Here is a 25743-nt window from a genome sequence, read left to right as displayed (position 1 = left end):
GCCATCACCGATGTAGCTGCAGAAGCCCGGAATGCAGCCGCCACCACTTCAAAGTCCCTTCTTAGTGCCACTTCCACAAGCTTGTTGCAAGAGTCTCTGGGGGCCCTTCTCCCTCTGACGGGATGACCAATGATGAAGATAATGCAGCCACGGGTGGGTCCACAGCTGGAGTTCTCAACTGTTCCATCACTTTGACTGAGAAGGAGTATGGCTTGTCGACAAGCCTATGTGTGGGTTTATGTTTTGTGGGATTCGCCCATTCCTGCTTCCACAAAACATGAAAGGAATCCATAAAGGGAAGGCTGGCTATTCGTGGTCAACCCTCCGGAAAAGCAGATCTGGAACATTTTGAAGTTGAGGGTGTTGAAGTTTCCAGGTTCTTATAATTTTCTTCAGGGAGTTCCAGGATCCACCTAGCCTTAGCTACTAAGGGTGGAAAAAAATTGGCCTGGAAAAACCTGCCCTTGGAAGCAGGGGCTTCCAGCTCTTCATCTGAAAGCTCCCACTCCTCCCTGTCCTCCGAAGAAAACTGCCCCTCTGAATCTGAAAGTAGCCCCAAAGCAGTCATCACTGGCTTACTATGTCTCCTTTTCTTAACCCTTTCCCCCTTGGTTTTGTGTTTAGACTTAGAAGAGCATTTGTGGCCCTTGCCATGGCTCTTTTTCGGCTCTGAGGATGACTGGGAAGACGAGGGGGGGATGGTGGGGGGAGGAGGAGGGGGAGGAAGAGAAGAAGGAAACTGGAGAAGGGGACCTCACTCGCCTTCTCTTTGCCTGACCCCTCTTCTGGGAAGACTTCCTCTTTTTCTTTTCATGAGAGGGGGGGATTGGGTCATAAGGAACCTATGCCCTGTACTTCCTTGGCCACTATACCCTTCACCCAATGCAGGAATTTAGGGAACTCCTGTTCCCCTGGGAAAGGCAAAAAATCAGCACTCACCCCCTCCATCTGCTAGTTGCATGCATTTGGTGACAAAACCTGGCCATACCCCTCCTCGATAAGGCTGTGGCTGGAGGTCTCAGGCTCCTCCGAGAGGCAGCCTAGATCTGCCGCCTCCATGGCACCTCTGTGCATTGCGACCCCACCCAATCCTATGGTGAGGGTTGGGGGGGCGATAAAGCTGCTCTTCCTTCCGCAGCTGAGAAATCGAGCTTCTCCGCTCAACGTGCAGTGGGGGGAGAAGTCTTGTCAGTTCAGCAGCCACTGCTTGTCCGGGTAGCGGTCGCGCCTCTGCGAGGGAGAGACACGTCCCGCTGCAAAAAAACTCCCTCCTTGCACAACGCGCCTAAGTGAATCCCTGCCCCCGCGCTAAGCTAAGGACAGCTGGTGAGGGGAAAGGGAGGGTAGAAGAAGAAAGAGAAAAAAATGATAAAAGGGTGAAGTTTTAAAACTGAAACTGCTGAACTCTTATGGAGCTCAGCAGGACCCAACCGAACGCTGCAGCAAGCAGGGCCAGTCTGGAGAGAGCAGGATGGCCCCTCCCCCAGGGTGAAGTCATCTGAAGTGGACCCTGCCTGCTGACCCAGGGGGAGGCGCCATTCCCAAGGCCAATGACTGGCCTCCAGGAACCTCTGGGGAATATAAGTTTAACTTACTCTTGGGACTGGGTTTTTGTGTACATATGAGTTACAACCAATCTGAAGTTTAAGATGAATTTAGCTATTTTTTATTTGAGACTTCCCTTTCTCACACAGCATCCAGAAAGAAATCTTCCATATAAGAATCTTTCCAGATAAAGCACAGTTCTAAATTCTGATTTCATACTATTTTAAGAACATTATTGTTTCAATAATACTGTTCTGTAATTCAACATTCTGTAGATTTTGTAACCCACCCTGGGACCTATTGGTGAAGGGTGGGCAATAAGCAACAACCATTATGTGAAATAACTCTTCCTTGTCTTGGTGGAATCACTGACTATGACATATACCTGTTTCTGAAATGTAGGTTAATTTGATCTTCAGTTTGCTCTGAATACAATGTGGATATGAGAGGAGAAAGTTTGGAATTGACTGGAGTATCAGAGTAGGTAGGAAAGAGACATAATTTGGATGTTGTTGGAGACTACATTGATTATTGGGTTGCTATCCCAGTGTACTTATCTGCTCAAAGTGTAAATTCTGAAATTATTGTGTTAATGAAAAAACACAAGTCCAGTATTTTCTCTACAATGCTGTCTTTGTAATGATTGCCTTGCACTTCCCACCACTAAAGACTAAATACATTGTACCTGTTATTCTGAATATTATCAGGGGACAAAAAATGTTGCAGTTTTTGTTTACCTTACATATGAAGCCATTTTTTAAGAAAAGAAAAGGTGCAACAAAACGAACAAAATCATTCACAAGACACTAGACATCACTCCCATTGTACCATCCTTGCTTTATATTATGAACTTTATCTGCCTTTAAAGAAATTTCTAGGGTACTAGCTTTGACAGTGCAGAGTGCACTGAATACATATTGACATAACTCAAAGATGTGAATGTTAATCAATTCAATTTGAATTTTCCAGAATTTGTTGTTGTTGTTATGTGCTTCCAAGTGGACCACGACTTATGGCGACCCTATGAATCAGTGACCTCCAAGAGCATCTGTCATGAACCACCCTGTTCAGATCTTGTAACTTCAGGTCTGTGGCTTCCACAATCAATCCATCTCTTGCTTGGCCTTTCTCTTTTTCTACTCCCTTCTGTTTTTCCATATTCTGTCCTTACAGTAGCCTCTTGTCCAGAGTATAGGTTGCGCAACAGGACAATCAGATGCTGTGGCACCCCCATTTCTTTTAAAGCATTCCATAGTTTTTCATGATCTACACAGTCAAAAGCTTTGCTGTAATCTATAAAGCACAGGGTGATTTTCTTCTGAAATTCCTTGCTCCGTTCCATTCCAACGTATGTTTGCGATATGATCTCTGGTGCCTCTTCCCTTTCTAAATCCAGCTTGGACGTCTGGTATTTCTTGCTCCATATATGGTAAGAGCCTTTCTTGTAGAATCTTGAGCATTACTTTACTTGCATGGGATATTAAGGCAATAGTTCGATAATTACTGCATTCCCTGGGATCCCCTTTCTTTGGAATTGGGATGTATATGGAATGCTTCCAGTCTGTGGGCCGTTGTTTAGTTTTCCATATTTCTTGACAGATTTTTGTCAAAATTTGGACAGATTCAGTCTCAGTAGCTTGTAGTAACTCTATTGGTATGCCATCTGTTCCTGGTGATTTGTTTCTTCCAAGTACTTTCAGGGCAGCTTTCACCTCACATTCTAAAATTTCTGGTTCTTCATCACACGGTTCCTCTGTGAATGAATCTGTCATCCTTGCATCTCTTTTATAGAGTTCTTCAGTGTATTGCTTCCATCTTCCTTTTATTTCATCTCGGTCAGTCAGTGCGTTCCCCTGTTGATTATTCAACATCCCTACTCTTGGTTTAAATTTCCCTTTCATTTCTCTAATCTTTTGGAACAGGGCTCTTGTTCTACCCTTTTTGTTGTCCTCTTCTATTTCTATACAGTAACTATTGTAATAATTCTCTTTAGAAAGCACAAAATGTTGAATCCAGTCATGCTGAGAGTAGACCCATTAAAAGCAATGGGACACATTCTACTGATTTTCAGTAATTACTAACTTAAATTCCATTGATTTCGATAGATCAATTTGAAGCATGGCTAAGCCTGGATCTAATCCAATGAGACAGCAACTATGAACACCCATCCTTACAATGTAGAAGCATCTCTCACAAACAGACTATAACACTGGATCATCTCTGTAACTGATCAAGAGAATTTTGTCTCAAATATTATGTCAGAGGCTTCAAAGTTAATCTGGGTATTTAAAACATGCCGGATTCCTGGAAAGTTCTGTCTTAAATTAACAGAAGTCCTAATAGTGAATAGCTTGAGAAACTGTAGGATTTAGTAAGACTTTGTAATATTTGCAGTGTTTATTCATATTAAATTTAGTCCATATTAGACTACAGACACAGTGCTTAGTCACGTTACGGAGGTCATATTATAGTTCAGACAAAAAAACAAAACAAGTATGGTGACAAATCTTAACGTACCTTCATAGTCAAGATCTCATGTGGTTAAAAAAATATTAATACCAACTGTCAGAGTTAGGATTTGGATTGGGCAATGTTGCTGGGCAAAGGATGTTATTGCACACGCACATACACAAGCACACTTTTGAAGCTGTATTTCTCAGTGAAAGCAAACTTACAGGAACCCTTATGGTATCCACAAGGTTTCTCCTGCAGAACAAATAGAAGCTTCAAGGAGAGAATAATGAGATTTTGGAAAATGCCATGAAGAACAGGGTTATACAAATCAGCCTCTCACAGGACCATTAAAACATTTTTCAAATGAAGGTGATTTTGTCCACAGATTTTGCACACTATATCTGGTTTGACCTCAATTATAGTTACTTGAGAAGCATGTGTCTCCTATATATGAAGTCTTGTTCATCAATTAACTGTAAGTTCCTTACTGGTAGTCCTGTCTACTTTTGGTTTTAAAAACCATGAGGCACAATGATGTAGAGGTGTCATAAAAATAATTAGGAATAATAATACTAACTACAAAGATCACTTAATTGTATAGTTAGTATGTGGTTTGTAATCATCTGCCATTTGATTGGAAGGTTTTCCCCAGACAAATTTGGATACCCTAATTAAAATCACTTGGCATAACCATGCTTTTGATACATTGGCTATAGACCAAACTCCAACATACAGTGCAGAACTAAACCAGAAAGAAGGCCTTACTGTGACTGGGATAGTTTCATTCACTAGCCTAAAACTCAAATGGTTTTTTGATTGTTGGGCTGAAACTAGCTTTGGACATTAGCCCCAAGCCCACCCACCAGGATGTGCAAGAATCTTGAGCTTCTGGTTGTTTATTGCACTGCTGCTGTAATTTTCAAAGGACAATTTGCTCAAGTAAGACTTGCTAAGTCCCAGGTGCACAACCAGCTTACAAATCCTACCTGTGCAAGTTCTCCTCTGGACATAATGGCCACACCACCACTGGAAGCAAAGGACACTTAGGCACTAGAATATCTATATTTTGTATACTCTACAATAATTACACTGTTGCTTTAGAAATATCTTCCTCCTTTAGCAAGACATTAGTTTCAGTGTCCATTAATCTATGTGGGAAATATATACTTTTTTTCTTTTTGGAAACAATACAGCAGGGGTGGGGAACCTTATTGGCTGCGGGGGGCAATCCTTATCTGCCTCATTCCATGAGCCAACATTGACAGTCGGGTGAGGCAACACATCTGTCAATCACACAACATAATTATGGTGTCACATGACTGTCAAGATCCCTTGTGAGGTGTTCCAAAGGTCCAGGACCACAACGCAAAAGGCATGGCCTGCCCTATGCTCCTGAAACCTCTCCATGCTTCTCCTTTCCATTGCTGATGTCGGGGGTGGAAAGGAGCCACACAGGGCAACTTCAAAGAGCACCACTGGAAGGAAGAAGTGGTTTCCATTGAACAGAAGCCTCTTTCCCCTACTTCAGCAAGGCGTACACCTACTGCCCATCAGCTGATGGGTGGCTGGGAGCATGCCTTGCTCTAGCAACGGAACAATTGGAGCTCACTTTAAACTCCTGATTGTTCTTTTGAAGCCCCGCCCTTATCCCCCACACCCCTGGCATCATTTATGTCAGTTGTAGGGTGGGTGGGTGTGGCTTCCTCAAAATGGCCTCATGGGCCAAAAGGGGAGCCTGGCAGGCCAAGTTTGGTCCACAGACCAGAGGTTCCCCATCCCTGCAGTCACTCCTCTCATTGAGTCAAAGGTTCCATTCTTCTTTTAGCCTTTATTCAGTTTCCAAAGATGAAAAAGTTCTGAAATAATATTTGAGGAGACCATTGACCCAAGCAAACCACAATGTAAAATGGAACCAATAAGGCATATTCACCACAGGTGTTGATTGTGGAGCTAAGTGATGCAGCTCCAGTGGAAAGGCCACCTTTGGAAACTGCTAAAACAACAGAAGATGATGAAGATGCCGGAGATGATGTTGCTGTAGTAGAGACTGCTGATGTTGATGTTAACCGCTCTCCAGACTCCATATCTATAAGAAAAAGGACACATTGACATTGAGAAGAGCTATCAAGTATCAATCAATCAATCAATCAATGCCAAAATAAGCTTCTAAGCGATTTACAAAGTATAAAAACCCATTACACAGAATCAATTTTCACTAAGTAATATTTCACCTAGTAATTCTGCATATGATCAAAAGTGCTGTCTGGAAGAGACAGCTTTACAAATTAAAGGCACCAAATATGCAATAGGCTGCTGCAGATGCCAAGGCCTGCATCCTAGCTGTGGGGGCACTGTTGACCCATAGAGGCGTTGGGTCCTGCTGCTCCTCCTCTCTGAGGGAGCAAACAGTGACAGGAATGAAAAGAGGCAGATGTTTCTGCTTGGAACATCTTCTGGTTAGCTATGCAGACTGGGCCCAGAGAGAGGGGGAAAGTGAAAAGGCAAGGGTGACATAGGTGGGCACCACTAAGGGCAGCTTTCCTAAGGTGTCCCAAAACCTGGAACCAGCACTGTGCAGATGTGAAGGTGATGGAAATTATCCATCGTTCAGAAGCCCCAGTTGCAAGTATGATCCTGGCTCAATTTAGTGATGCACCAATAATCTGTTAGATGGGCAAATGTAGAGGCACTGTATAGCTCTACTGAAACACATAGATCTCTGCTTTAGCACCAAAATATGCAATAGTTGGTTTTAAAAGTCCTCCCAATTTTACGAGCTATTTCATTATAGAATGTAAATTTATATGGGATCCAAGAATACCCAAGCTCAGCTGCTTGTGTACAATTTTTTAAGGCACAAAGACTTTTCTTTGCATTAATTATTATCATTATTTATAATGTGAAATGACTCACAGCTACAAAAATGCTTCAACTAATATAAAGTATAAAATTTAAAAATACACTAAAAAGTCCACCTATAGTAATCAGTCACAAAACAGAAGCATCCTTTCCCAGCCAGCAGCAGAATAAACACAAACTGCTACCAAGAAAAGGCCACAAAATCCAACACAATGTCAGTGCCCAAATGCCTCAAAGAGTAAGAACTTCTCTGCCTGGTACCAAAAAGATGACAATGTTGGTGCCGGGTAAACCTCCCTGTGGAACTGAAAGGGATCCAGATAATCAGTTTCATCCAAGAGTGCCTACAGCTATTTGGTGACCATCCGCTCAAGAACCTTGCCAAGAAAGCAACTGCTCTAGAATTATTCAGATCTTTCTTACCACTGCCTCTTTTGGGCAGCCAGGAATAACTTCCTCTTACAAGGAGGCACTGACTACTGACCTGGCCCAACCAGCCATTCCCTCCCTGCTAGATTTTACCAGTCATTAGGAGCAAAGATTGCCTTCATCTATGCAAGTACTTTGTCCATATCCTCAAGCCATACCAACTGGAACTCGTCTAACAAAATTGGACCATACAAAGATCTGGTTGCCTTTTGGGATTTCTACTTCCATATTAACCATTTTATGCTTAACATAAAACATAGAGTGTTATTTATTTGAAATATTTTAATCCACCTTTCATCACAGTGTGATACCAGGGCAGGTACAATAATATAAATTAAAACCTGCCACTGCAAACAATAACAGGAAATATAAAAGGAGCAGATAAAAATCACAACAGGGGTAGAAGTAATAATAATAATAAAAATTAGGCCAGGCGGTCAATCCCCCATAAAGGACTGATGGAACAAATGTAGCATTATGCCGTATATGTAATGTTTTTCTACGCCAGACATAGAGACATATTGGGCACATTCCAAGTACTTTGCACATAAGGACCTGGGGAGGAGGAGCAGACGGAGCTATATATGGGTGAATGACATGTCCGGGAACCATACTGATGATATACACTGGCGTATATGTCATACACTGTATGGGGTGGAGCATTATGGTACATGTGTGCCTGGTCAAGGATACAGACAGTGTCCTTTGAGGATTGCAGCCAACTTTTAATTTCCAGGGCTTACTATCTGATGAGTTTTTCTGGTAGTCTCACCCTTTTTAGTTGTGATTGTTTTGTATTGTTAATTTAGTTATTATTTACTATTTTTATTATTTTAAATAAGGGTTATCAGGAAAGAGAGAGGAGACAAGAAGGCTACACTGAGCCTTATTGAGATTCTCTTGTATATGATGACTTGTCTTTTATTAGATTGCTCTATGATGATGAACCTTGCTTGTTTCTGTATTCTGCTTGTGACCTTCACACTATAATCTTGATATGAATGAATGAATCTTGTTGGAGTTTTGAATACAGAGTACATAATCTTATTGAAATAGGACTCATATAGCCCCATATTTCTGTGACGACAGATTACAAAGCAAAATTTTTATACATTTATGTTGGTAATATTCCAATATAGCACACTCTATTCAAAATGGTTCATGCTTCACTAAGAAGGCCTGTTTGACCCAAACAGGTAAACAGAATTCATTTCAACATGTGATTTATTTACAAATGCAAATCTGGGATCTTCCCACATGTGACAATGGATCACACCACAATTATTAGTATTGCAGTTTACTTCCAGGGATTGGGGAAGAGTCAACAGCCCCATGCAAGATCAGGGGCTCCCAACTGCTTCTCTCATTCTGGATAAGTGATCCTATAAATAATAATAGGATTATTATACATCTTGGAGAAAGCCCATAGTTCTATAGAGGCTGTAAACACACTAGTCACTAAATCAAAGCATTTCCATTAGCCATATCTGGTGGGGGAATGGGCTGATATGCCAATGAGTTGTGATATCTCTTTGAAACTGAATTGAAGAAAAATGCACTCAAGCTGCTCCCACCAGGTTTTACAGTTAAAAGGAGAGGGGTTTGACTAGCATAGTGTGCCCCCATTTTCAGAAGAGAGAGATGGAGACACACTGGAATAGACGGAACAGGGAGTGGGTTTCTACCCAGAAAAACATGAAGACTTGATTCTTGTATGTACTTCAAAGAAGCACACGTTTTCTATGCAAATTATTATTTCGCCATAAGCAATAAAGCTAACATACAAATGTGCATAAGAAAAATCATACATTTGTAGTATCAGCAGTGCTCAATATTTTAAAGTTTTTTCTAAAGACATATCTGCAGAAATAATTGGAGTGCCGCTTTGATGGATCTATTTACAGTACTTAGAAAGTAGGCCTATGACTCTACTGAATATATTAGCACTTTCCTTCTGTTTAATAAAATGTTTCAGAATTTGTGCTGCTGCTTTTTCTGTTCCATTTAGGCAACTTGTTAATTATTTAACACTTTAAAATATTCTGTATAAAATTATACAGTGTGCCTCCTGGTCTCTGACATAAACAGTAGCCCTCTTCATTATGATTAAGAGTTAAGTAAACAGATGAGAGGGGCAGCAAGGATTAGTGTGCTCACTCCATCCTCTTCAATGCTGTTTCCATTGCCCTCCAACCCATGGCTCCCCACATACTTTACAACACTGGAAAATCATAGGAAGCCTCCAAAATGGAACAGTGACAAGGTGGAGCTAGCATGTTCATCCCAACTACCCCCCTTACATGTTTACTTAACTCTTAATTGTTACACCTGAAGAGACTTGTCTGATGGACTGAAGTACAGGTGGCAATGAGTGAAATTAACCACCAGGAAAATACCGAAAGATCATACAAATATACACACATAAATAATATTACTTCAAATTGAATGTTACTTTAGAAAACAAAAACAAAAGAGAAACAAAAAATAAACCAGAGTTTTAACTGTGAAAACAATTCTGGTTATATGCCACTGAATGAGTCTGTTCCAGCTAAAGTAGGTTATGATTTAAGTTGCACTGAAAACAATGGGACTTAAGATTGTCATGTTATATCCACTTACTTGGGAAAAATCTATTGAAAAAACATTTGTAGATCTGCACTCTCAGTTACCTATGATTAAGCTATGACTAATGTTAGCTGGACAGGGGCCATTATGTTTAGCAATATTAACTGAGCACATTAAAATTAACATGGAGTTTGCTTAATGAAATATAGAAATCCTAGTCCAAAGCCACAAGATAGCAGGGTCTATCTAGCCTGTCCTTTCCCATTTGGTAAATGGATGTGTTATGTACTAAAGGAAGCATTTATCACATTATCTTATTTGATAGATATTCGGTTCTCTTGAACACTCCTATCAGTGAGCGTCAGTATCACTATAATAAATGCTGCAATCCTGAAAATAAAACCACTTGTAAGATTTTCACTCAAGTTAATTTACATGAAATTTTATAAATGTCTCAGAAAACTAGAAAAGTATAAAATATTATGAGCACATATTAATATTTTAGTATGCAACAGATTTTACATAAAATCATTTTTCCCATTTTTTGAGAGGGGAAACAGGAGAGAATGGAATGGACACCGGTTGAGGCTGACAATTGTATGTTTGGGGTGGGGAGGAATAAAAAAACCCCAAACTTCATGTGCTTTATATAGCTGAATTATAAATGCAATCTTTTATTTATTTGTTAATTTAAAAAAATACCCCAGCTAATTTTCAAAGAAATTCAAGGCAGTTTATAATCGAAAACACAAAAACAATAATAAAATATATCATCCCTATTAAAATCGCACACACTGACATTGCATTCAACATCCAAAACAGCCACCAAAACTAAGACATCAAAGATAACATGGTTTACTAAATGTTGATCAATGTAACTACAATACTGACACAACACTGGTGTTTTATCCCAGAGACATAAGAATTTTGTTTTTAACTTAAGACTAAACCTTAATTGTACCCAGTTAGTTCATTACTTTAAACCACAGCAGATGGCTGACAATGTAAGAGATAATCCCTGAAAGAGTCATTAGTGAGGATCAGCAACAATTAGACTGCAACCCCAAAGGTTCATGAGAGTGAATAAAAAAGTATCAATATATGCCTGGCTCTCCTTAAGAAAAGCAACACTTATTACATGCTTGTTCTTTTGCCAATAGATTGCCAGTGAACACATCGGACTATGATAAAACACACTTTAGATAATATATGGATTTCTCCTCTGTTTCAAGGTTCCTTTTTCTTTACTCTGGCATGGATGGAAGCTTCCCTTCAGGTTATTTAGGGATGGGCAGTATTTTCAAGGAGCATGGGCATCCAGCTGAACTAAAAAGACTTAACTGTGTACAGCTTTTAAACAGCTACCAAAAGTCTTCTCTTTACTAACTACTGTATTACTAACTACTGTATAAATACGTCAAAGCTAATTGAAATGCACTCAAGCAAACCAATAAATAAATTATGTATTTCATAAAACCAACATTCCAATCAAATTAAAAATTTCAGATTCTGGAGTATGATGAAGGCACAGAGGGAAAATAAGTTCAGCATCATTCTTCTGCCTTTCTCCATGTACCTTTCAAGTCAAACACATACATTACTAGAAAGTATTGGCTTATTCCATTTGGTAAAGTGGACCTCACAGAACAGGATTCATCTACATATCTATCACATATAGTTTACTAATTATTTCCCGTATTATAGGTTCTTGGCTGGAATATGTTGTTGGCTGAAGACAACTAGTCCCATGAATGAATCCAAGGAAATCTACATTATCTCTACTGATAAATGCTCTCTAACATTATCTGGCATTTTTTTTTCTCTGTATGTGCTTAGGGAAATAAAAGTGGTCAATATGAGTGTGTGACCAAAGCTGCACTTGCAGGTTGTCCTTAAACGTTTCCCCCAAAAAAACTTTTGTCAAATGGTTTATTTTATTTATGTATAAACACATTTGCATACCGCTATTTCATTTAGAAAACATCAAAGTGGTTTACAGCAAATAAAAAGTACAGTAAAAACCATTTTAAAATACAGTAAAAACAAAGGTCTGCAAAAAGACATATTCTAATTGGCTGCATAAGCCAGGAGGAATGGAAAGGTTTTCAGCAGGCTTTTAAAGGTTAAAACAGAAAGAACCTGCTGACTCTCTTTTGGAAAAGCATTATAGAGAACTGGGCCAATAACACTGAAAGCTTGATTTCACTTTGATGTTAAATGAGCCTCACCAACTCAGGGGGCGACAAATGCCACTCCTGAAGATGATCTCAGTGATTGAGCTGGGATATAAGGGTTCAAGCGGTTACCCTGGTTGTTCAGGGTATCTTGAGTAACTGGAGGCATGGGATTGCCAACGCTACTGTATATTACTTGACATTCCAAATGCAACCTTTATTGTAAGGTTCACTGGCTTTGCTTCTACTTCAGTTTGGGTTGAGATTGAATGATCATAGTTATGCCTTTTGGTGGTCTCTGAATTCTTTTCTGTATCACAAAAGGTATCCACATCCCAGAGAAAGATTTACATCTTTATTCTGCAGCAGGTTAAGATGCTTGTAAGATCTGCTGCTATGAATTCATTCCACTGTGGGATACCCCTACCTCATGGTCCACACGTAGGACAACACAGAAAATAAAATATCAAGATGTAATCTCTAGGCCTGAATAAGCAAGAGCCATATCATCTGCAGATCCCCACCTTCTCTTTCTCACACTTTCATAAAGGTACCATGGTGCCAGGGAGAGGGAGGCCAGGTCTGCCCAAAATGTAGTAATTTGCTTAGATTAAAAAGGAGTTATCCTGACAATGTGCCAGTGATTTCAACAGATTTCTAAGCATAAATTTAACATATAATTTGAATAATAGAAAGTACTTCTGCCCATATCAGGATCTGGTTGAAGCCTGCATCAAGGGTTACAGGGTCGAAAGAACCTGTGAAGAGCTGCCATCAGCTAGAAGCTGGACCTTGAAGTACAGCAGGCACTGCTCGGTTGACCAGGCAAAGGCTAGAGTCCAGGCCTGGTCAAGTCAGAGGCTTTATACTGTCTACCAATCACAGGTGTTGCAGTCCTCTACAATCTTCTGTTCCTGAAGAAGTCTCAAAAGGTAGAGCATACACTGCCCCAAGTAAATCACCAAGTTAGGTACTACTCTCTGACCATGGCATTCCTAGTTCAAGCTCTGGGATCCAAAACTATTTGCAGCTACAAATATGAATAACCTAAGATTAGTTAATGTAAGGAAGTTCACAGGAGGAAAGTTTTCTCATCCCTTTTCCTTTACAGCCATCTATTGCCTCGGAAGCGTTGGGAGGCACTCCTGAACAATGTCAGTTTGCTGGGGGAGGGGGGAAGATTTCCCAAAATCAAGATTGGATTCTAAGGTAAATTGACTTAAGTAAGCTAACATGTCAGTTTTATGTACCCTCACCCTCCCCTGCAATTCCTGCTTCCATCCCACATTGTTTAGCTGGGGGGGGGGGGGCGCTCATCTTCCAGAGAGACTTTAGTGGCTGCAGAGTAAAGGAGCCACCACCAAAAGAGAGAGCCACTCTGCAGTTATACAATATAGAGTAAATTAGGGGAAACAGAAACAACCTCCCCAGTTTGGAAATCCCTTAGCCAATCACAGCTAGCATGGTGGAGGAGAAATGCCCTCTCGACAATGCAGCTTACTTAGATGGGGGTGTGAGTGCGGCAGGGAACAGCAAGGTCATGAGCATGTGGATGCCCTAGTGGGAGTGCCAGATTGGTCCTGCCAGTGAGTCCATGCAACACTCCCCCTCCAGATAAGAAGCAGTGATGCCAGTATCAGGACTGTATTTCTGCCATGCCACACCAGTTATCACAGCTCACCTTGGTTCATAATGTGCATCCCTAGCCCTATTATCTGTGAATCCCCTCCTCCCCTTTCTCAAGAGGGAAGGATGGAAAACAGCAGCTTAATCTGAAGCCAAGTGGTCTTCTAAGCAGTTTCTGCCAACATAAACTCCGGGAACTGTGACTTTTTATTCCTTGTATTTAGTTGATTTGTTGGTCAGTTAGTTTACAGTGAAATTTCTAACCAGCTTTGCTCTCCAGATGAAGAACACAGAAAATCCTAAGTAGCAACTAAACCAAAGACTTGCTGGAAAAGAAAGGTTTTCAGACATTGACAGGACAGAACACTGGCAAAGCAGAAGATCACCTGATGTCATAGAGTGATGAGTTCCACACACTGGGTGCTGCCTATGCATTATCACCATGCATACATGCAGGCCCACACAAAAGGACCTCATTGGTTTATCTCAAAAGGCACACAGACTCGTATATGAGGGCACAGTCTTGCTGAGGCCTTACAATGTAACATGTACTCTGGAATGGAGAATGATGCAGGCCACCAAGACAATCTCCCTTGAGCATCCTCTCTCAACTTGTAGTGCCAAAGCACCTCCCTGGCTTTTTGGAATTCTAATGTCAGTGAAATATATGGGGGATGTCTAAAGTAACAATAGAGGAAGACTCGTGAGAAGTCCAACTTAGTGCAGGGAGGCAAGGGAGCATTTTAAGGACTATTCTGTGGTGCCAAAAAAAGGTTACTTTTCTGCCATCATTCTCTCCGACACCGTGCAGACTTTATGTCTACTCATTGACTGGGAAGAATAAGAAACCATCGGTCCCAGAATTAAACCAAAATCTATTTCTTCTTGGCAGTACTTCACTCTGCACTGAAGACTTCTGAACATACTCAGGACCAACATTGCTGACTCTAGAAGAAAGACTACTCCTGGTTCATTCACCTGGATGAACAAGAAAACCCTACAATTCCCAGAGTTCCCTATGGCTACGGAGAATTTTAGCATACTCAGATGCCTCAGAAAGTTGTTTGCTGCTCCAAGTCCTTTCAGCTGCTTTTTCCTCACTTTTCACCTGGCCAAACTTGTACGTTTGGAAAAGTATGGGAAACTGGGGAGGGGGAAACTGGCAAATGAGTGGGCTAACAATAATGTTGCAGCTCCCTTAAACTGGGTCTTTCTTAGTATTGGAGTACTCAGGAAAAGAAAGACCAAGCCCATTCCAAACTGAGATGAGCAGGCTTCACCCCTTTCTAATTATTTTTTACTGTCTCTTACACCAGGCCTTGAAGCAAGATAACTTTCTAATTTTAAAAATTATTTAAAAATTCTGAACTACTTATTTTCCTTTCTCTGTAAAAAACAAAACTGAACGGTGTACATAGATAAAGTAACTTTCTGTGACAAACACCTGGAAATTACTGCTTTTTTAAAAAGTCCTAATTATCACATTTGTGACACACATTTATGCTTGTTGCAAAGTTGTTGTAGCATTAGGTTTTTGTTTTGTTTACATCATACTCTTCCCCCCCCCCCCGCTCATCCTCCAAGCAAGTACATTCAATGGACTGCCTTCAAGTCGATTCCGACTTATGGCGAACCTATGAATAGGGTGGTCATGGTAAGTGGTATTCAGAGGTGGTTTACCATTGCCTTCCTCTGAGGCTGAGAGGCAGTAACTGGCTCAAGGTCACCCAGTGCGCTTCATGGCTGTGTTGGGATTCAAACCCTGGTCTCCCAGGTCATAGTCAAACACTTATGCCAAAATTAGGAACCAGTCCTTCTGCTCTCTGAGATTTTACTAAGACTAGTTACACAAAGAAGGGCTGGATCAAGCATTAGCAGTGCTTTTATATCATGGCCATGGCCATTATTATGAATTGTGACGCAACAATGAATTCTTTCATCACTAGAAGAATTGGGTGCAGGAGGAGCAGGGTGATTAGAAAGGCGAAACCTCTGGAGAAATGTGAGCTAAATGTCACGACACATCTCTACCCTTGCACAATAGACCCTGACTCTCAGGCTCATGCTGCTGTCTTCTGAGAACAAGAATTACAGGTAATTAATTTTATTCCTTGATACAGTGTCTTCATAATTGGCATAATGGGAAATGAAGTACATAAAACCTACGGAAAAATGTTTAATGAAGTTTTACTAAAACAAGTTACTCTAACAAATGTAGGGCTGCTATGATGTTGCTCATATCCTACTCTTTACATTTATTTGTGGCTAGATGCCATGTGGTTACCTATATGATGATCCCATAGCAAGTGCAGGCATTTAAAGCCCAAAAAGCCATGGCATGATGGGTGATAGGGTCCAGAATTTCATCACCTTTCCACACATATGAGCATTTCCTTTACATTTCGGCTCATCTAGCAGTACAAGGATGTTCACTAAAGGAACATGGAGCATCTTGTAGTACACAGGGTCTGCTGCAATAAGATAGGCTATTTTTTCCATATTTTTTTCAGCAGACACTGGAAAGCCTGCTGTTCCCATGTGGAGCAGCACATCTAAAGTCGAAACGCCCCCTCTGCCCTCAAATGGGTTATACTTCCTAACCCCCACACTTAAGGAATTAGCAACATGCACTGTTATTTTGTAGGTCAGTGATGAATTAGGGAAGGATCCTTGAGCCCCTCGGTCTAATGGGATCCAATAGTGGAGAGGATGAAGTGATGCAGAGTTTCCAGAAACATTTCAAAAGCTGACCTGTACAAAATTTTATTTGCAGCCTTAGGACTAACTTCTTACTGATTTCAATGCATCTATTCTAAGCATAACCAAGTCTTGAGTCAACCCTTAAATTCTAATTTGATGCACACTTACTTAGAAGCAAGTCCAGCAAAATGCAGTGGGACTCACTTCCAAGTAAATATGCATAGGATCAAGCTATACAAGTGCTTGTTTATAAAGCACTGTATTTACAGTCATTATAATCTGCATCAGTTGCCAGGGTAACTGCTTAACTGTTAGGGAGAAATTCAGGTGTAGAATTGTAGTCCTTTATTGGAATCCTGGACAATTAGCATACTGTCCATCCTCAAATGGCTGCAGCTGCTGCTACACTAGAATTGGGTGTTGTGTACAAGACCATGATATATGGTATCATACATGTAGGTATCAAAGTGAGATCAATTATTACGCTAAAAACAATATATTGAAGTTTGTCAACAATATACATTTCTTACATTCTTTCAATATTTTAGTTCCATTATATACATACAGTGAGCCTGCAAACTCACTGCATCTAATAGAAAAGAGCCCTTGGAGCTAAAATAATGAAACAACGAAAGAAAATCTGCATTGTAGGTAGACATGAATACATACATTCTTATCTGAAATGCTTTTAGCTTTCACAAGTGCCACATCACAACAAAGCTTGAATCCAATTAGCAAATATAACAAGTAAGCTACTTGAGAATAACAAATTGGGAATGTTTCTTTTTGTAAAGTCTAATTCCAGCCTCATCTATTGTTGAGCTGTCCCAAAATACAAGTATAAAAATATAAAATTAATGACTGTAGTTTTCCAGTTGCTCACTCTGAAGTAGTCCCATTGAAAAGCAAGGAGCTTTCAGCTCTATGTATAATGGTGTGGAATTGTTTTGTTGCTTGAGATTTTGATTAAAATATATCTTGTACCCCTTGCATGGTAGACCTTGCTACTGTTGCATTCTGACTTATGTGGTATGCCCAAATATGTACAGGAGAATCTATCAGTCCTCTCGGACCTGGTGCCCTCCAGATGTTTTGGACTACAACTCTCATACTAAGTGGCTAGAGCTGACACCTGGAAGACGCTAGAGTAGAGAAGGTCACTCTACATCAGTACTAGGGTTGCCAGGTCAGAAGCATCCCAAAACCTGAGATTTTAGGGGCGGGCCCAAGTGATGTCATGGGGCAGGCCCAAGTGATGTCATTAAGCATGATACATTAAGCATCAATCACAGTTGCTTGGAGCGTACAATTTAAAAAAATCTGACTGGAAATTAAGCTAGACATCTTAGCTAAAAGATAGAGCCTGGGTAGGGAACATTTAATCTAGCCTACTTGCTTTCGGCAAGAAGGGTTTAAGTGCCTTCAGGCCAGGCCAGTCACCAGAAGGTCACTGTAGGAAGAAAGGAGCCTAGTGTTGTGGAGATGTTAGATGGGAGCATTCGGGAATAAAGATGGATGCCCCTGAAGGCTGCAATTCTAAACACACGTACTAAGGGACTAAGCCCCCATAGAACTCAACAGGATTTACTTCTGAGTAGATATAGTTTGGATTGTTCTGTTGGTAAAGCTTGACTAGGGATCCTTTGCAAAGACATCCATATCCAAGCAGGGTTGGCAACCCCCTGCCTAGAATGCCCTGCCCTTATCTTTTAATGTGGCTGCTCCAAACTTCTTTACAGATTTGACCCTTCACTTCAGAAAGAGGTCTGAGAAATGAGTAAGAGTAAGAAGATTCTCTACCCTTTCTGCCTGCATAGATGCCCTCATCCTTCCCCTGCGCCCAGCAGAAGCTCTGGGCCAGGCGGGACGCAGTGGCATCTCATAGAGGACACTCTCCCCTTTCATGGGGTGTATGATTTCTCCTGGCCCAGAGCAGATTTTGAGGTGGGCACCCCAATTACTTATTTTTCCTGTATGTTTTTTTCTGCTTTGATTTTGTATAGATGCCCTTTTCTGTGCCCTGCGCCCAGCAGAAGCTCTGGGCCAGGCAGGACGCAGTGGCATCTCGTAGAGGACACCCTCCCCTTTTCTGGGGTATATGATTTGTGCTGTCCCAGAGCAGATTTCGGGGTGGGTACCCCCAGTTACTTATTTTTTTCTATGTGTTTTTGTCCATTTTGATTTTGCATTGATGCACCCATGCATGCTTGGTGCCCAGCAGAAGCTCTTGGCTGGACGGGATGCACTGGCATCTCGTAGAGGACACCCTCCCCTTTCATGGGGTATATGATTTGCCCTGGCCCAGAGCAGATTTTGGGGTGGGCACCTCCAGTTACTTATTTTTTCCTGTATGTTTTTCTCTGCTTTGATTTTGCATAGATGCCCTCATCCTTCCCCTGCGCCCAGCAGAAGCTCTGGGCCAGGCGGGACGCAGTGGCATCTCGTAAAGGACACCCTCCCCTTTCCTGGGGTAAATGATTTGTGCTGTCCCAGAGCAGATTTCGGGGTGGGTACCCCCAGTTACTTATTTTTTTCTAAGTGTTTTTGTCCATTTTGATTTTGCATAGATGCCCTTCTCTGTGCCCTGCGCCCAGCAGAAGCTCTGGGCCAGGCGGAACGCAGTGGCAGCTCGTAGAGGACACCCTCTCCTTTCCTGGTGTATATGATTTGTTCTGGCCCAGAGCAGATTTTGGGGTGGGCACCCCCAGTTACTTATTTTTTATGATTTTATGACATCATTATGTATTTATGATAATATCAGAAGCCTGGTGATTTTGATTGCATAAATGTATTGTTATTCTTGATGGGGAGAGTCCCCCGATCACAGTGATATATCATACAGGGTACCCCAACATATATTTTGGGGTTCAGAGACATGTTAAGTTTGGTTTGAAGTTGCTGTAGTTGTCAACTCTTCTTTTTTAGTGTTTTGAACTTTCAAGCAAATAAGGACCTGGGAACTAGGAACCAACCTCAGCGTCGTATCAGTTAAATAGATTAAACAGTTGCGGGGGGGCTGACATTTTGGTGTATATCTCGGGAACCAGACCACCTAGAAACTTAATTTTTTAAAAAATTGAAGCTGAGAGTCCAGAGATTAAGGGGTGCTATCCAGAGACCCGGAGGGGCCCCCAAAAAACCAGAGACTCAGGGCAAAAAACGGAGACCTGGTAACACTAATCAGTACAATGCCTCTTTTTTTCCTTGCTTTGTTCTTTACCACATTGTTTCTCAAAATGTCCTCTTGCACGTTGCACGTTGTTGTTATGTGCCTTCAAGTCAATTACGATTTATGGCGATCCTATGAATCCGCAACCTCCAACAGCATGTTCTATAAGCCACCTTGTTCAGATCTCGCAAGTTAAAGTTGATATAATTAAATGCTAATGACTTTTTTTAATGTCAACTGAATCAAGGTAACACTTCCGTTTCAATACATCTAAGAAAGTATATGCATAGTTAAAATTAGATTGTCAGCAGTTCGTGATCGTTGATTCTGGGAAGTTGTTTTACTACTGTACCTTTAGACAAAAAATATTCCCCATATGTCTTGAGTCCTTACAGTGCATGTCAAAGATTAAGCCACAGCTATAATCTTTAGGAACAAAATTGGGGGATGGTGGAGGAGAGAGAGAATACTGGATAAACAAGATTTTTTTAAAAAAAAATCATTCTGCTGTATTGGAAAAATGTGATGGTTTGACACAGACAAAACTGGGTAGCAAAAATTCACGTTCTTTCTCACTGGCATAACATTTCTAGAAGAATGGACATGAGGTTGTCACTTTCAGTGTTCAGTCCCCAATGTTTGGCCTGGAAAATGAGGAAGGGAGATTTTATGTGTTTGCTTAAAAGAACTATGATGGAAAATCTGGTGGTATAACATCAGTGCCAAGCAAGACTACTAGAACCTAAAGCCAAAGATTTGTTGGTTATTTCAAATGCATATGTGACTCCAGACTTCTTCAGCTCCTGGCCATATGTGCCTCTCCTCTCTGGCTATTTTATCTTTCCAAACTCCTGCCTCTGGCTTTCTCTTCTTCCCCTCAATTCCCCTGGACCACAATCTCTCTCAAGGCCCAACCACAATTTTCTAAATCCTCTCAGTCTTCTGCCTGCCCCCTCCTCAATGCCACAAATTCACTTAGTACATTGTGGTACAATGGCATCTTAATCATAAGATGTCTTCGCACAGAATGCGTTAAGACTGTATTTTTTAAGTTCCTAAGAGCCGTCCTGCTTGGTCTAACCAAAGGCCCATCTAGTCCAGCATTCTTTCTCCATACTGGCCAACCAGATACCTATGAGATGCCAACACATAGGATATGAACACAATAGCCCTCCCCCATCATAATCCTTAGCAACTGGTATTCATAATAGCATACTACCATTGATACTGGAAATAATACACTCATCATGACAAGAAGCCACTAGTAGCCTTATTGTCCACAAATCTGTCTAATCCCTTTTTGAAGCCAGCTAAATAGGTGGCTAACTTTTATGGTGGACAAGAACTTATTTAATACCACGAGGCATTATTATTGATTATCAAATTGCTATGATTCCTATAGCAATTTTCAGTGAACAGAGAGTTTTATCATATTTATATAATTATGTTTTCTCCCCTCACATGCAGACCTCACCTTTCTATGTTCATCCAGAAGTAACCCACACTTACTTCAGAGTTCAGTGGGGCTTCTCCCCTGTAAATGAGCACAGGGCTGTAGCCTCAGTGTCCTTTTGTCTTTTGTATAAATATATTGTCTAAATTAGAAATACTTTGAAATATGAGATATATTTATTACTCACTTTTTTCAAAAAAATATGCACTCAAAGCAATTTACAAAAACAAACATTAAAAACAAGTGTAGAAACCAAAGTAAAAACAACCTTAAGATGCACCAATATATATAAAAGAGCAGATCCAACTCAACATTACCTCACTAAAAAAATCATAGAATAATAATAAAAGTACAGAATATTTATTTATTTATCATTTGATTTATATCCCGCCCTTCCTCCCAGCAGGAGCTCAGGGCAGCAAACAAAAGCACTAAAAACTTTAAAACATCATAAAAACAAACTTTAAAACAAAACATCTTTTAAAATGTTTCTTAAAAAAAGCTTTCAAAACATCTTCTATGATTAAAAACGTTTTAAAAAGAAGGTTTAAGAACATATTAAAAAGCAATTCCAACACAGACGCAGACTGGGATAGGTCTCAAGGTTTTCAATAGGCGCCAAAAAGACAACAAAGATGGCACCTATCTAATATTTAAGGGAAGGGAATTCCACAGGGTAGGTGCCACCACACTATAATAGAATAATGGAGTAATAATAGAATATAATAGAATAACAGAGAATAATAGAATAATGGAGTAACAATTTTCTCTCTCTTTTAGATTTGTAGGGGCTTCTGTTGCAGCAGTCAGAAACCCTATAGACAAAAGAATATGACAAATCTCACTGAGGATTCTACAGTCTGTTCAGATAAATATCTCATATGTCCAGAGGACATTGGGAAGTGTGTGTGGGGAAGGGGGGTAAAATGTAGTTTTGAAACATTTAGAGGGTAAATAGCTTGCCCTAGTAGTACCAACAGGAATCTATCCCGTAGCTCCAGAAATGTTTCAAAGACTGTCAGCACTGACGAGCGATCTAAGCCAACAGCTAAATTCGTCTTTTCTCTTGACATCACTGATTATGGGAGATTCCAAAAGGAATTGTCATACAGGAGTTAATGTGGAAGGCAGTATTTCAAAGACTTGACCAGATGGCATAAATACGTTACTTTGCAAAAAACATATTACAAAAAACCTCCTTCTTTGCCTGGAAGACATCAACATGCTTCACTATGGCTTTGCTTCAATCTCCAAAGAAATCCAATGTACAGTATAAACTTTTTATTTTTAAAGATGTTTTTAAAGATTGTTTTAATCTTTGATACCATCGATTATGGTATCCTCTGAGCCGTCTTGCTGGGATGGGTCTAGGAGGCACTGTTCTACAGGACAGGACCCAGAAAGTGGTGCTCAACTCCCTGGCTGTTGGCCTACGGGGTACCTCAAGGTTCCATTCTGTCTCCCATGCTCTTTAACATTTATATATGAAACCACTGGGAGAAGTCATCCAGAGGTTTGGAGTGCAATGTCATCAATATGCTGATGACACTCAACTCTATCTCTCCCTTCCATCTGATGCTTGTCCTAAACCAGTGCCTGAAGGCTGTGAAGCGCTGGATGTGGGCGAACAAACTGAAACTTAATCCAGACAAGAGTGTTGCTGGCCAAGGGAAAAACTATCCCAGGGATAGGGTTCCAACCTGTTCTGGATGGGGTTGCACTCCCCTTGAAAGAGCAGGTCCGCAGTCTGGCAGTTCTTCTGGATCCTGCCCTGCTGCTGGAATGTCAGATGGCTGTGGTAGCCAGGGGTGTTTCTGGCCATCTCAAAATGGTCTACCAGATGCGTTCGTTCCTGGAAGCAGCTGACTTGGCCACGGTGACACATGCACTGGTGACATCGAGGCTTAATTACTGTAACGCACTCTATGTGGGGCTGCCTTTGAAAACAATTCGGAAACTACAGTTGGTCCAAAATGCAGCAGCCAGAATGTTAACTGGAGTACGGCCCAGGGAGCATATCACCCCTGTGCTTTATCAACTCCACTGGCTCCCAATTTGTTTCCGAGCCCAATTCAAAGTGCTGGTTTTGACCTTTAAAGCCCTAAATCGCCTTGGACCGGTGTACTTAAGGGACCGCTTACGTCCATATGTTCCTAGCCTGGATTTAAGATCATCTACCTCTGGTGTCCTCTGCGTGCCTGGAATGAAAGAAGTTAGATTGACAGGCATGCGGGAGAGAGCCTTTTCAATTGTGGCTCCCAGACTTTGGAATTCCTTGCCCCAAGAAGCCCGCTTTGCTCCCTCCCTGATGGTCTTCCGGAAACTTGTAAAAACTATTTTGTTCCGGAGAGCCTTTGGTTGGGACTGACGGGTCAGCCTTACACTGTTTTAAGTTTTTTATCTTTTTATTTTTATATTTTAAGTTCTTTTATTCTCACTTTCTTATATGTATGTTTGTATGTGTATACATAATGCATTTTATGTATGTATGCGCAGAATGCATTTTATGTATTTTAATAGTATTTTATGCATTTTAATTTACTGTAATGTTTTGTGTTTTTATTGTGTATTTTATTATATATGTGTGCAATTTTATTATAGCCACCCTGAGTACTCTATTGTAGGGTAGAAGGGTGGGATAGAAATATTTTAAATAAATAAAAAAAATAAAAAATATATTTTAAAATTTGTTTTATGATGTTTTAGAGTGTTTTTAGTGCTTTTGTTTGAAGCCCTGGGTTCCTACTGGAAGGACGGAATATAATAATAATAATAATAATAATAATAATAATAATAATAATAATAATAATAATAATAATAATAATGAACTGTGCTTACAGAAAAAGAAAATTCTAGGAAATATGAAACATGATTCAGATTTAAATCCTTTGCACAGTTACTTGGGAGTAAGTCCCACAGAATTCAATATGCCTTGCTTCTGATATAAACATGCATGGCATTATGCTGTTAAGCTTCTAGTACTTAACAATACAACTGAGAAAGAGACACCTGAGAAGACAAATTCAAGATGTTATCTTCAGTGTTTGAATTACTATCAAAAAGGGAAAGGATCAGACAAGTACCTCTTTCTAGACTAGCAAGAGGTTATAAGTCCTCAAGTAGAAACCAGGGGTTTGGAAAGCCTAACTACAGATCCCTGAGTAGGCCAGTAAGTTAACAGGGCAATCCTATGCATATTCACTCAAGTTCCCAAGTGTTTAATCGAGTTTATTTCCAGGTAATTGTGTATAGAATAGCAGCTTTAATTTGCTTCTGAAGCTGCAGTGCATTGGCCCCCAGCTGTAGCTCTCCTCGGTAGCACATGATACAATTAGATGTATGGCTCAATATACTGTTTTATTTATTTATCTATTTATTAAATTTGTATCCCGCCCTTCCTCCCAGCAGGAGCCCAGGGCAGCAAACAAAGCACTAAAACACTTTAAAACATCATAAAACCAGATCTTAAAATACATTAACAAAACAGCATTAAAAACATTTTTTTAAAAAAAAACTTTAAAAAAGGGTTAAAAATATTATTAAAAACATATTAAACAGTTCTGACACAGATGCAGACTGGGATAGGTCTCAACTTAAAAGGCTTGTTGAAAGAGGAGGTGGAGTCACACTGTAGGTGGAGTCACGCTGAGTAATGATTGCAACAAAAAGTGCATAAGGTGAGGCAAGGTCAACTTCAGCAACTATATCGTCCTCTACCTTTCAGGCTGCTCTATCTCGCAGACTGTATGCTGGCTAGAGTGGAGAAAGGTGAGCTGAATACGTATATTCTGCTCAATATATAACAGTTATCGTTTTGAAAAATATAAATGGAACCATATTATCAATGAGAATTAGAATTTTCTGTTTTTCAGAGAAGCTGCCGGAACAAAGCAAAGACCTGTTTAAACATAACAACTTAGTTTGGCCGTAACAATTGCTATCCATGGGAAGAGGAGGGATTCAGGAGCACTTTCTGCCAGAGCTAATGTCAAAGTCTTATGAAGAAATGTAAATTCTACATATTTTATATGATCCAGTTTTCTTTATTTATTATCAAAAACATTTATGTTCTGTAGCATATGTAAATGGCCAGATCAGCTTTCAATCAACATTTTTTAAAGGGTTATAACTAATGGTGGCTTTGCTTTAGTGCAGGGATGAGGAATCTGTGGCCTTTCAGATGTTGCTGGGCTGCACCTTCCATCAGCCTCTGCCTCCATGGACACAATCGTCAGGGATAATGGGAGTTGAAATCCAGCAGGCTCTGGAGGGCCACAGTCCCCATCATTGCTTTGGTGGAAAGTGCTTCTGCTTGCACAGGTCAGGGCAACCAAGTTTTACAGATTCCCGCCCCTCCCCTTACCTACTGCAGTCCTCCATGCCATGCCATTCTAGAGGGTGCCACAACCCTCAGAAGCAATGGGGAAAGTGAAATGTAAACTTCTTAGAGGTTTTATTACAATCAAGTGGCATATACATATTGTTAAATAAATAAATGAGATTGGGTTCCCTGCCTTGTATGAGCATAAGTGACTTCCACTAAAGCAAGCCATCCAAGATTTAGAAAAACAATCAACTAAGACAGCAACAAGGGAAAAAAACAGCAAAGCCCATAGGGACAAGACTATTTTTTTTTCATGGCAACAAAATGCCATCAGGGAAGGGACCAAGGAGATCTCCTGGGAAAGGGTCTTCCAAAGCATTGGCAACACTATGGAAAAGGCCTTCTGCTGTGTACCCACCCACCCAACTTCTGTTGTTTTAAAACA

The 25743-nt window shown here is 40.5% G+C and overlaps 1 protein-coding gene across 19 annotated transcripts in view; it reads right to left on the bottom strand.

Moving 5' to 3' along the window:
* The window catches only part of BAZ2B (bromodomain adjacent to zinc finger domain 2B), a 309197-nt gene that overhangs the window by 136795 nt on the left and 146659 nt on the right, over positions 1–25743 (bottom strand). For all 19 annotated transcript variants that reach the window (XM_061608686.1, XM_061608687.1, XM_061608682.1 and 16 more), the window contains one exon: positions 5930–6085. In XM_061608686.1, coding sequence (XP_061464670.1) covers positions 5930–6083 — 154 coding nt within the window. In that variant the 5' untranslated portion in view covers positions 6084–6085. The remainder of the gene's footprint in view (positions 1–5929; positions 6086–25743) is intronic.

Source organism: Rhineura floridana, chromosome 2 (genome assembly GCF_030035675.1).
Source record: "Rhineura floridana isolate rRhiFlo1 chromosome 2, rRhiFlo1.hap2, whole genome shotgun sequence".
NCBI lineage: Eukaryota > Metazoa > Chordata > Lepidosauria > Squamata > Rhineuridae > Rhineura > Rhineura floridana.
The sequence above is the reverse complement of the archived record's forward strand: the minus strand, read 5'-3'. Positions and strand labels throughout refer to the sequence as shown.